This window comes from Lytechinus pictus, chromosome 5, assembly GCF_037042905.1.
Source record: "Lytechinus pictus isolate F3 Inbred chromosome 5, Lp3.0, whole genome shotgun sequence".
In the NCBI taxonomy this organism is placed as follows: Eukaryota; Metazoa; Echinodermata; class Echinoidea; order Temnopleuroida; family Toxopneustidae; genus Lytechinus; species Lytechinus pictus.
In genome coordinates this window covers 6,050,180-6,062,360 of record NC_087249.1, presented here as the reverse complement: position 1 = coordinate 6,062,360, position 12,181 = coordinate 6,050,180, and the positions used below count along the sequence as shown (strand labels likewise).

Genomic DNA, 12,181 nt, shown 5'->3' with positions numbered 1-12,181 from the left:
TGAGATCTAATTATAAGTTTTTTTATAAGTTACAAAAAATGATAATTGACTGAGATCTTATTATAATTCAGCATAATTATTTGTTGTTTATATTAAGTGTATGACAAGCCACACAGTTCCATTCATTATCATCATATTCAAATTACATGATCTGATTTGAAGGCACATGCATTAATTATCATCATAATTCAAATCATCATATTCAAATTACATGATTTGATTTGAAAGGCACATGCGTAATTATGGTGATGCTGGCTTTCCATAATTGAGATCGATTGGGTCAATCACACTCCTTTGTAAGACAGGGCCCAGATTGCATCTTATGTTCCTTCTACAGTGTAGCAGGTCTTAGGAATTATATCAGTTGCTTGGAGATCAGGAGGCATGATCTCTTTACAATCATCAATCACATCTCGATTATATTGGGAGCTAAAACAAAACCACTGCTCCGTTGCGTCAGGGATGAAACAGAGACCTAGATGTGTCCCACAGCTTCTCTGACGTCATCTTGTTTTAAAACCCACAAAATATCATTGTGGGGGAAATTACAGGGTATAATGTTAAATGATGATAGTGATCAATCAATCTCTTTTTTCCTCTCGTTAACCAAGCTCAAACCCCTTGATTGAAGGTTAGAAATAACGGAGCCATGTTTGGCATAGAATGTGACGCAAGTACTGAAGAGAGGGCATTGACTGATGAAAAAAATATTTATACTGAATTAGCCATGGCAATATTTGGATTGAATTTGTGAGATTTGGTGCGATGAATTAACAAGCTTAAGGAATGAAATATCTGCAGACCCCAAAAGGAAAATGAATATTTTATTAGTTTTTACAGCACACACACTCACCTTCAATCTCTATTCTATGATTTCTATACTACTCGCAATGTCTAGGTTTCAATTCTGGAACAAACCATGGATCAAGGATCCTAGATCCAGGTGCTGATCTAAGGGGCAGGGCTTTAATCCTGAAACAATTCATGGATCCTATAGTTCAAGGCACGGATCTTAGGGGCCAAGCCATATCCTGGAATAAGCCATAGATACTGGATCCTAGATTCAAATGCCGATCTAAGGGGCAAAGCCACAATCCCAGAACAAGCCATGGATTCTGGATCCAAGATCCAGGCACCAACCTCAGAGGCCGAGCCACAATCCTGGAACAAATCATGGATGCTTGATCCAAGAAAGATCATGAAGGGATCTAGATCAAGGTGCAGATCCAGGTTTTGTCTGACCTCACTTCTCTAATCAAAGGTAAGAACTTCCAGGTGAGGATCATCCAGCTGGATTAGACACAATACCATTTTGGGGGCCCATAATGTCTTTGCACATTAGTCGGCCTCTAGAAACTATGGCGTCTAATTCAGCTGGATCAGCGTCTGAGAACTTCCATCTCTTTTGCAATGTTGACTTACTTTTGAGCATGCGTTGAGGTTCGTATGGTACTGAGTAGTCGTCTTCAGGGTAGTGATGGACCATTTCAGGTTTCTGAGGGGGTATAACCATGCCACTTTCTTGGACAGCTTTTAAAACATCTTTGGGGTCACTGTAGTCGTCCATAACAATGGGCTGAAAATATACAAGAAAAGAAAATTAACTGACTTGATGAATATATTAAAGAGAATATAAAAAGTAAACATATCATATGTTCTACAGTACATTCACAGATAAAATGCATAATGCACATATGGATGACATTAGGAGCACAAGGCAAGGTCGGTGCATAAAAGCTATTCAACTGTAAAATATCAAGTACCATAAGATGCATGTGCAGTAAAATATATGTATCATCAATATTTCAGCCTTTTTCTTCCTATTCAAATGCACATCATTGAAAATCAGTACAAGACAAAAAGCAGACTCAAAAGTAATTTACCTTTAAACAAGGAAATACACATTCAAACTAAAATATCATGTGTGATTTTTTGGCTTTTCTTTTCTCCTTTATTTTTTTATCAATATCAGTATGGAAAACTGAGAAATCAACATTGGTTACGCAAGCACTAGATATGAATTTGGGCATCCATGTAAACTACCCTGTAAAATGCATTGTACATGAACTTGGATGAAACAAGAACAGTGCATTATCAGAAATTGCTCTTAACAGACAAGTCTCCATCACGCAAATTATTTGAGCAAAACAAGTCTGTGTGTCCCTATCTATCCATGCTTTTTTTCTTTCTTATTCTAAATGCACCAATGACCTAGACCTTGAATTCATTGAATTCATTTAATCTGCATTTGCATCACAAGAACCAATAAGGACATTATGGAAAAAATCAAAAATACAGTAAAAGGTGATAAGGAAAATTTCTAATAAAGTTAGAAAAATAATCTTATTTGTACATGTACGGTTTTGTAATCAGGGAGTGGTCAAAATACATGTACATAAATCAAAGACTTTTTTGCTACTCTAACATCCACTTTGTCACTTTGAATGTGAATTAGGTGAAATTTTAATTTTCATTGATTTTACTTTTTTCGGATACCTTTTTTATTCTTGTATTTATTCATGTATATACTGGAGCTCAAGAGAGCAATTAAAAAGGAGTTGTTTACATTGTCAAATAATCAAAGAATTAATGACTGGCTTAATAGACTCATTTAGTTTCATAAATATAATGGTATTTGAGCAACACACAATGTAAAAAAAATTCTGCATGGGAGTTGAAGTTTTTTTTTATGTATTATATTCCTTTTTGCGAACATTCATGGTTTAGAACCGCAATCAGCCAATTATGCTTGACAACACTAATTAGCACCTAAATGACCCATGACATCTACACAATACACTGCTAATTGAACAAAAGAAAGCACCGAACATACAGTATCAATCGATTAGGCCTCATACAGTGTAAGAATGAAAGTGGGTATGGGACCATTACAAACTCAATGACGGCCATTGTCAACTGGATCGAAAGTCGAGGATATGCGTTGGGTACATCGTAGCTTATAGCTTCCAGGAATAAAGGAAATGTTTACCACTGGATGCAGGATTCAAGTAAGAATTATCAATCAAATAAATTGAAAAGCAAGAATTTCCTAGTTTTATTTCAAACATCAATCATTACACACCATACAATATATTGTGAGTCTCATGTCAAAAACAAATAAAAGTATATTACATTTGTACTAGAGGCATACTGTAGGGGGCCTACATGTGTACTTGTAGGCCGACCCAAATAGTGACATTAATAATAATATCAAAGGTTGAAAATAATGACAAAAATAAAGGGTAAAGATAACACTAACAATTTCATAACATCAATTCACAAATCGGATCACTATGAAATAAAAAAACAGATTATAGAGGTCAAAAAGTGACACAAATTATACAAAATCATGCCTAGGATATTTCAGCTCTTAAATAACCATTTTTTATATGTACTCCATTGAGACTTTAAATGTAGGTATTTCTACCATATGCTTATTACGGAGACAACAAGTGGCAATTAATGTTGCAATACTTCATTCATTCACTCATTCTGCCATTCATCCTACATGTAGCTATGTACAGAGAGATGGATGCGAAGTTGGAATATACTTGTATTTCTTACCCATTCCTATATAGTAATGTGATGGAAAATGTAGATTAAGTAAAATACAACAAAAAGAAGAACACCCAAGTTTTCTCCATTTTAAAATGAGGAAACTACATGTAATGTGTCCTTCGAGATTTCCACCAAATACATACACATGTACACGTATCTTCATCATCTATAGCATAAAAATCAAGCAGTCTAAAAAGACATTTGGATCAGAATTATTTTCCCTGAAATCACAAATTTACAATGAAACCCAATCAAGAGTGGTAAACACATGATCTTCAAATTACATGTGTTGGTTTATATTTCGTTCAACATTAGATGATGAAAAGGAACAATTTGTAATAATAAAATGGCTCCCAAATAACAAAGGCAACACCATAAAATTTCTTCAAACCATGTTCAAAAATGAAATACAGGCCTACTCTACTCTTATTACAAAATGCCACATTAATGTGAGGAATGCACGTCCGCAACATCATCTTCAAGATACCTTAGCTGAGCCTCTCTCATCATTGCCAATATGCAAATCAGTCGTCATGAAGCCGACGTGAGAGGCAACGCTGATTTTTTAGCAATTTAGCAATGTTACAAGACAAGAATGAAGGAGCTAGCTTGAGAATACTTGTACATGTACATGTACGTGTGCTTATAGTGTATTGTAATCAGTATGCAGTTTGCAATAGTGTGCATATCGAAATAGATTATAAAAAGTGATATGTGCATGAAGATACGGATGAAAGAGAAGATGGATTGCTTTTCGAAGGGAAATTGCTATTCAAACAAGCATATGGCACCTAACATGAATAAACATCCACAGGAAAAATAAAACATACATAATAAGCCATGGATACATACAGATGCAAAGATACATGTGAAAAGATATACCATAAGCTTATATCTTTAGTTTTAAGGCTGTATCTAGACTGATTTTGATACTAGACCATAAAACACAATTACACAAGCTTAAATAAGGTATCAGTTAAACTTTTAATACACAAACCAAATTTCTCTCCCAGAATAAAAGAAGCAATAATACCAATACCTTGATTTTATTACACTATACAAATACACGTACTACTGTAGGTTTGCTGTTGATAACTTGATACACATGTACACATTTTTCACAAAACTTGCCAAATGTTCATGACCAATTTATTTTTTCATAATGTGAATAGGACTTAAGTCTCCATTCAGCTTGATGCAGTAGTGGGATTTGGTTGCATTCCTTTTGGACACCACTGGACTTGACATTGACTCACAGTCACCGATGATGGACTGGCTAAACTTTCAGGATCTTATAACGTAAACAACCCATCAAATCATCCAAATTTCCTTCTCATACATGTACATCATTTTACATATATTAGGCCAAAGGCTAGCTCATAATTCATTTGGATTTCCTCCAAGTAGGCCTATATCTTATAGCAAATTCTTTACAAGATGTGTGATACAGTGCATCCATATATTGTTGTAATAAGTTTGTGTAGAGAAGGATCTTGGAGAGAACAGAGGAGAAACCATAAAACTCGAAAGTGAGGGAGCAAAGAGACTGAGCTTGTCATGGGGGCACTTTCAAATTTTCTTAAGAAAATTCAAAGAATTTCAAGCATGGGTTCAATTTGTGAAAACGTTCAGGAACAAATAGATTTCGGGGGAGGGGGCGGCAACTGCCCCCTTACAAGTCTGAAAGAAAAACTATGAAGAGGCAATATATGTACATTTTTGGAGTGAAAATGCTTGTCCTAACAACATGTAGCAGACTTCACGTGCGTTGGTATCATATCAATCAATATCAACAATGAACTATCAGTCAAACCATGGATATACTTATATACCTTGCAGCATTCTTTCTTTCCAAGAGTCTCAATAAAATCTGAATAGGACTCGATACTGTCCCCTACTATAAAGAAAACATAAGTCTTCCCTGGTTATCTTCATGATCTGGTTCTCTTGTCATTCATTCCCTTTCCTCTAAAACTAGATCTGTTTCCCTCCTTTTTTGTCCCTCTCTCCCTATCTCTCTCTCTCCCTCTTTCTCTCTCATTAAGTTCAAGATCAACCGGCCGGCTTTGTTTAACATGTTGGCTAACCTCACGATGAGAGAGGTAGTCCCAACATTTCCTGCCCGCTTCACAGAAACAGATGGCCCAGGGATTCCTCCAAAGCTGCGACATCATTTGACCCCACGACCCCTCACCACGCAGGACGAGCCCGGGATAAAACACAACACAGACGTGTTTACATGCTTTGCTCCGTATCACTGCTTATAGTCGAAGAGTCAATGAGTGATGATAATTAATGCAACAGGATAGCTTCCATGTGCATGCTCTTTCAAGGCGGCTAGACCATCATGTCGGAAACAATGACTGCAATACTGAGCAAGGATGGAATCGTTCAGGGAGAAATTCCCTATGCAAGCAATCTTATTACATGAGAGAGGATTTCCATTATTACAGGCTTACATCAATTTGCGAGGACCTCAAATATTATGTTCGATAAATGTAATGTTTCGTAATTAATCAACGTCTGTTTGGGAAATTGACAATACTAAGGACTTTCCGAGGTACGATATTTGGAACCATTCTGCAAAAGCAGAATATCCCAGATATAGGCAAATATGAAATGGAGTTTTATGCCTTTATATGTACATTCCTTTGTACTTTAAGCATCTAATTAATGTTCTGTATGTATAAAACGTGTACTGGTTTTTACATGTTATTTCCGAAGCAATGACATCCAGGCAAGGAGCTGGAGACTTGGAGGAGTTTGTAATACAACCAGGGTATCATTACACAAATCAAAGAAATCAATCATGTGGTTGATTGTTACAATTGATTGCATTAATCACTCTACGCATTCAATTGTACAATCCAACAACAAGATCAAACAGAAAGTGTTGTGTTACGTGACCCAAGCTCTGCAACCAGGTCACGTGAATGTAAGGGCAAGGCAAGGTTTAACATCAGGATATTTTCAGGCCGATTAGAGCTGTGAATTTCCTATGAACAAGGATGTTGAAGGCATAGCCTAGGGGGCACTAAAGTCAGATGTATCTGTTGTGGTGGTGTTCGAGTGGGCTTTCTGCTAGGGTGAAAGCATTACCTCCAGTGTGTAGAGTTGGATCAAGCCATCAGTCTCAACGGTGATCTGTCAATAGTGGTAAAACTATAGGCTGCCACTTCTCCGCTTTAGAAACTCCCATGGCATAACACCAAGATTTATAGCATTTTTATTTTTTAAAGTGACAATGTATACATTGTATACAACTGATCATCATTCACTGAACACTGTCTTCATTGCAATCAATTGTTTAAAAAATATTCTATGAATAATTGCATTAGCTTTGTGTCATGAAACCGGCTTATATTAGAGGAAAGTAATATTTCCAATGCTGAATAGGCCTAAATACATGCAACATATTATTTTAAACAACTAGACAAGTTAGCAACTGTTTGATCAGTAGGGGAAGGCGGGGTAAGTTGTGACACTTTTTGCATTTTGCATGATAGAATTGATATGACTAATAATATTGTAGAAATAAGTACCTTGCCTTTAAATATGATTATTGGGAAATCTTTTTCACCTATATTCAACTTTCTACCCCCACACTGAAAGTCGTTGTGACCTTTGAAAAAACGATGTCAAGTGGCACAACTTGCCCCATCTGTGGGGTAAGTTGTGCCACGTTCGAGGGTAAGTTGAGCCACAAAAACTATGTACAAAATGTATGCGGGAAGAACCAGCATGTCAATTTTTTATTTAAAGTCTTTTCACTTGCTAATTCTCTAAAAATACTAACATTCTCTAAAAGTAAAAGAACTGTCATGTGAATTTGCTCTTTTCTGCCTGCATATCGATGGTTTTTAAGGTTTGATTGTGTTTTCATTTACATTACCATAAGAATTACCATGGCTCAACTTGCCCCATGTTTGCTGGCTCAACTTACCCCAGTCCGAACTTAATGCGATAATTTCGCATCCACACATTTCTTACGTATCCATCATGTAAAAAACTGTGACAAGAATGAAGATCCATACCTGGACTGACAATGTTGTTCATATATGCTTTATTATATGTAAAGAAGTGTGTGTGTAAAAAACACTATCTATTTCACACCCTTTTTTACTTTTTTGGCTGAAATTTGTATTTTTCCCTCTAAAAAAGTACTTTTTGTTTCAAAGTTGAAAACAATGTGGTGGGGTTAAGGGTTATGTAATCGGTCATCAATACATGACACCACCATAATGTCTAACTAATTCATTATTGGCCTGGGGGCGGTGGCTCAACTTGCCCCTATGCTCAACTTACCCTGCCTTCCCCTACTGATAATTTCTTGATCTTCTTAATCAATATATCTCTCAGAATTGTTTGAAATATCAAATGTTCAGTAATATGATCAATCAAATGGAAATATACTGCCACCAGGCAACCATATAATATTCAGAAGAACGCTTCTCCCGAGAGTCTGCATTAACATAGACCCCTATTCCCTATCCCTCCAAGAGTTGAATACTGTATGGCTGAATACTTGCCCCCGAAATTGGAAGAAATGTTAGCAATAGCAGATGTGATTTTAAAACGTAAGCTCACACCACATCCCTCGTAGATGTAATGTAGCATACATTGCAGTATCACATCAGGGCCGTGTCTCACAATGTGTTACGATTGATCCAATCAATCGTAACTCTATGGAAATCCATCTGTGTCATAATTGTTTTTTCTACAGGAAATTTGCAAAATGTCCTTTGTAAACAAAGGAGATCACACCAAATTGTCATGAAATCAGTGAATTTATGGATATACATTCATATAAAAAAAAAATTTGAACAAACATACATTTTATATGTTGACTTTTGCTGGCTTTCCATAGTTGCGATTGATTGGATCAATCGCAACTCTTTGTAAGATGGGCCCCCGATGCAACATCTCAAGTCATGCAAGTGGAAAGAAATCAGAAAAGGAAATCTGCTAGTCTTACCAGAGATTATTTTGTTTGGGGTTGAATCGAAAGGGATTGAAAAAGTGAGATACTTCTGTACCTACATGTAGGCCTAAATATATATATGCATTTTTATGATGGAGGCATGGAAGTTATAGAAATTCCACATTTCAGACAAGTTCCAATGACATATACAGAAGTGATACAAGGAATTTGTGTAAATTGTATTATTGTGCCATGGAAAAATTGTTTCTCTGTGGTTCTAATATAATTGGCTATACTAGGGTCTAACTCTCACTTCCCTGAATATACAATTCCATTTTCTTTCTTCTATATGCATCTATCAAATATGAATCCTGTGTCAATATGATTATAGCATACAAAAAAATTATCAATATAATAACACAAATATAACATTAAAACTAAAAACATTCAATGCCTTCAACATTTATACCTGTAATTGTAAAATACATGTACAAGATACACTGTATTGTATTTTGGTCTTTAATTGTGACACTGTACACAGACAAATTATACACAATTCACAATACAAAAAATACATTACCAGAATTGAGCTAATTCCGTAGCATTCTTGCTCAGACTCGGAGCACATTGAAATAAAGAATAGTTTATTTTTAAACAGAATATATGACAAATGCATCTCAGTGAGTGTCACTGTCAGTCATGACAGGGGATACCACTACCAATACCATGACAATTCAGTCAGTAATAATAATAATAACAGCATATTTACCCAGGGTAGCCACTTCAGTTCCAAAAACTGTTCTCCCAGCGGGCCCTGCTATTATTATTACCCCGGCTTTAGCACGGCTACCTTGATCGGGCGCTCAAGCATTTGAGTAATTTCTTCCTACCGAGTACCTATTCACCTCACCTGGGTCAAGTTAGGCACAATGGGGGTAAATTTCTTGCTGAAGGAAATTACGCCATGGCTGGGATTCAAACCCACGACCCTCTGAACATTCAAAGTCCGGAGACTAATCCAATGGGCCACAATGCTCCAAGTCAGTGTACTATCGTCTCAAAATCTAGATGGTAAGAACTTGATGATTGATCATAAACCATCTCCCGGTATCAAGGTTCATATGATTGATGACACCATGATCTACATGTATACATTTTCTGAATTGTACTAGCCTTATTCATACCCACCCATTGTAACAAAAATACACATACATTTACAAGAACCAACATTTCCCATACCAACATAATCCCATATCAGTATTGTATTTTTGTATTGAATTGAGGGAGAGTGAAAATACTCTCATTTATTTCTTTCAATAATATATACATGTAAAAACATACAAACATCATACATTATTTTGAACATAAATATACAAATATAATCATGAAACATTAAGATGAGATTTTTTTTTAAATAATGAAAGAAAAAGGTATCCCAAAAAGCCAAAAAGGCTTGAAAAAAGGGAGACCAAGAATAAAACATAAGAATGATTATAGAAAATGATAGTGAGAAAGCAATGACATGTAGATTCTTTACGAAGGATGCATACAAATCCCCAAACTGGTCTATGAATGACCATGCAATAAAAAACAGACATATTCAATAATCATTACAATAATTATTACAATAATTCCCAATTGGTAATAAGGCCAATATTATTCATGCTATGTACAGGTACAGTACAACAAAAATAATAATAAACTTAAAATAAACAGTGGGGGTATGGGAATACTTGCCAAAATTGTTTGTTTTACGGGTGTGCTGATTTGGCATGGTCAATAAAATAAAAATATCTATAATATTGCCTTGAAATGGGGCCTACAGAATTAAAAATGTTAGTGGTCATCTACAATGTATATATATGTGTAGCTATTAATAGCTATTGTGTAGTCTGGTTTTGATTTTGAAGAGAGTTCTGTAAAGAATTTTAAAAGCCACAATGGTCTTTTCTATTTACAAAGCTCATAAAGTTACCCATGCATTATATGGCGTGTAAAGTTGTTCATAAATTTTCACGTGCTACAGTAAATACATGTAGGTGCTTTTTTTATTTATTTTCATTTGGCCTATTGGTGCAAATGGTGCCTGATTATTTGCTTTATATTCCATATCAGCAACATTCTATTAAAAAAATGGTTGATTTGTTTTTCTCTTCAAAAGTGACAGCTAAAATTTTGAATCTTATTGCTAAATTCAGGCAAAGCTAAGAGTTTCAAAATGGGATCAGATGCACAGTTGCGCTGTCCTGTTTGTTTTTAGTGCTAGGATTTGATAGTTCAAAGGATTAGATAACTAGTACACAGTGCAATGTACTTTTATTTTGCATATACACAGATAATGTGTATATGCAATATGTATTGTGGAGCGTTGTGGCCCAGTGGATTAGTCTCCGGACTTTGAAACAGAGGGTCGTGGGTTCGAATCCCAGCCATGGCGTAATTTCCTTCAGCAAGAAATTTATCCCCATTGTGCTGCACTCGACCCAGGTGAGGTGAATGGGTACTCGGTAGGATTTATTCCTTGAACGCTTAAGCGCCTATTAATATGGCGGCTCAACTACAGCCGGGGTAATAATATGATACCAAGTTTATGCACATAGTAACTGCGCTATACAAATGGACATATTATTATCATTATTATTATCAATGTACATGTAGATCAACCAAAGCTATTTAATATGAGAGACCTGCAAAAAGCGAAACACCTTGTGCTTGAAGGGTATTTTAACTGAAACATTCGTATGTGGAATATGAATATAAACTTAAACATGAAATGTACAGCTACAATGTTTTAATGATAGCCTGAATTGCGATTTGGCTCTTTCCTCTCAATTATTCCTTTCCCAGACAGGAGCCTCTTACAGTATATTTTCCAACATACAGTTCAACCAGCAAAGCTATTACTTCCTCTGCCACCAATTTAGAGCCGACAATTGTTTTCCTGCGCCCCTATTGCAACAATCAAGTCCAATCTATCCCGCCTTCCATCTCCTAACAAGTGACATTTTGAAAAATAGGATTCACGCCAAACAGCTTTCTCAGACGCGTGTCTTGGGGGCATGAGAAAAATAATACACCCCAGCCTCTTTTGCTGGAAGTTTTAAAAGGGCAACAAAATACAAAATGGGAAAATGGGCGTTGGTGATGATACAAATATTTGCTGGCTGGCTATTTTGCTCACCTTAATTATTTCAAAATTTTGCTTCTAAGAAGGATAATGTATTCTTTACTAAAATATAAAGAAGAGCATGAATCCAGGTAAGACAACCCTGAAATTGACCAATCACAAAAAGTTACAGGATAAAGTGAGGAACTAGTAAAATTCCACATAAAATTTGACAAGATTTCATTTATTCCAGAGAGAAAGAGTTATACCCCTTTCATAAACCCAATAAAACCCAATTATGCGGCTAATAGCAGCATAATTTGGTCGTAAAATCAGAGGAGGACAAGAGTTATCCGCATTATTCTGATGCTGCTATTATCCGCATAATAGCGGCATCGGGACAAGAATTTGAGTTTATGAACGTATTTCCAAATAATGCGGATAATTGCCATGGTGCGGTCACAAGGTCACCCTTTTCCAACACAACCGTATCGGAGGGGGCATGTCCAGTTGTCATGACGATTATCCGCCTTTTTCAGGACGGGCGCTCGTAAAAATAATGCGGATAATTTTCGGAGTTTGTGAACGCAATTTTT

General features: G+C 35.9%; 1 protein-coding gene across 1 annotated transcript in view; it reads right to left on the bottom strand.

Moving 5' to 3' along the window:
• The window catches only part of LOC129261885 (SH2 domain-containing adapter protein F-like), a 58,000-nt gene extending 56,427 nt beyond the window's left edge, over window positions 1-1,573 (bottom strand). The window contains exon 1 of the mRNA XM_064099697.1: window positions 1,423-1,573. Coding sequence (XP_063955767.1) covers window positions 1,423-1,567 — 145 coding nt within the window. The 5' untranslated portion in view covers window positions 1,568-1,573. The remainder of the gene's footprint in view (window positions 1-1,422) is intronic.
• Window positions 1,574-12,181: the final 10,608 nt, after the last annotated feature.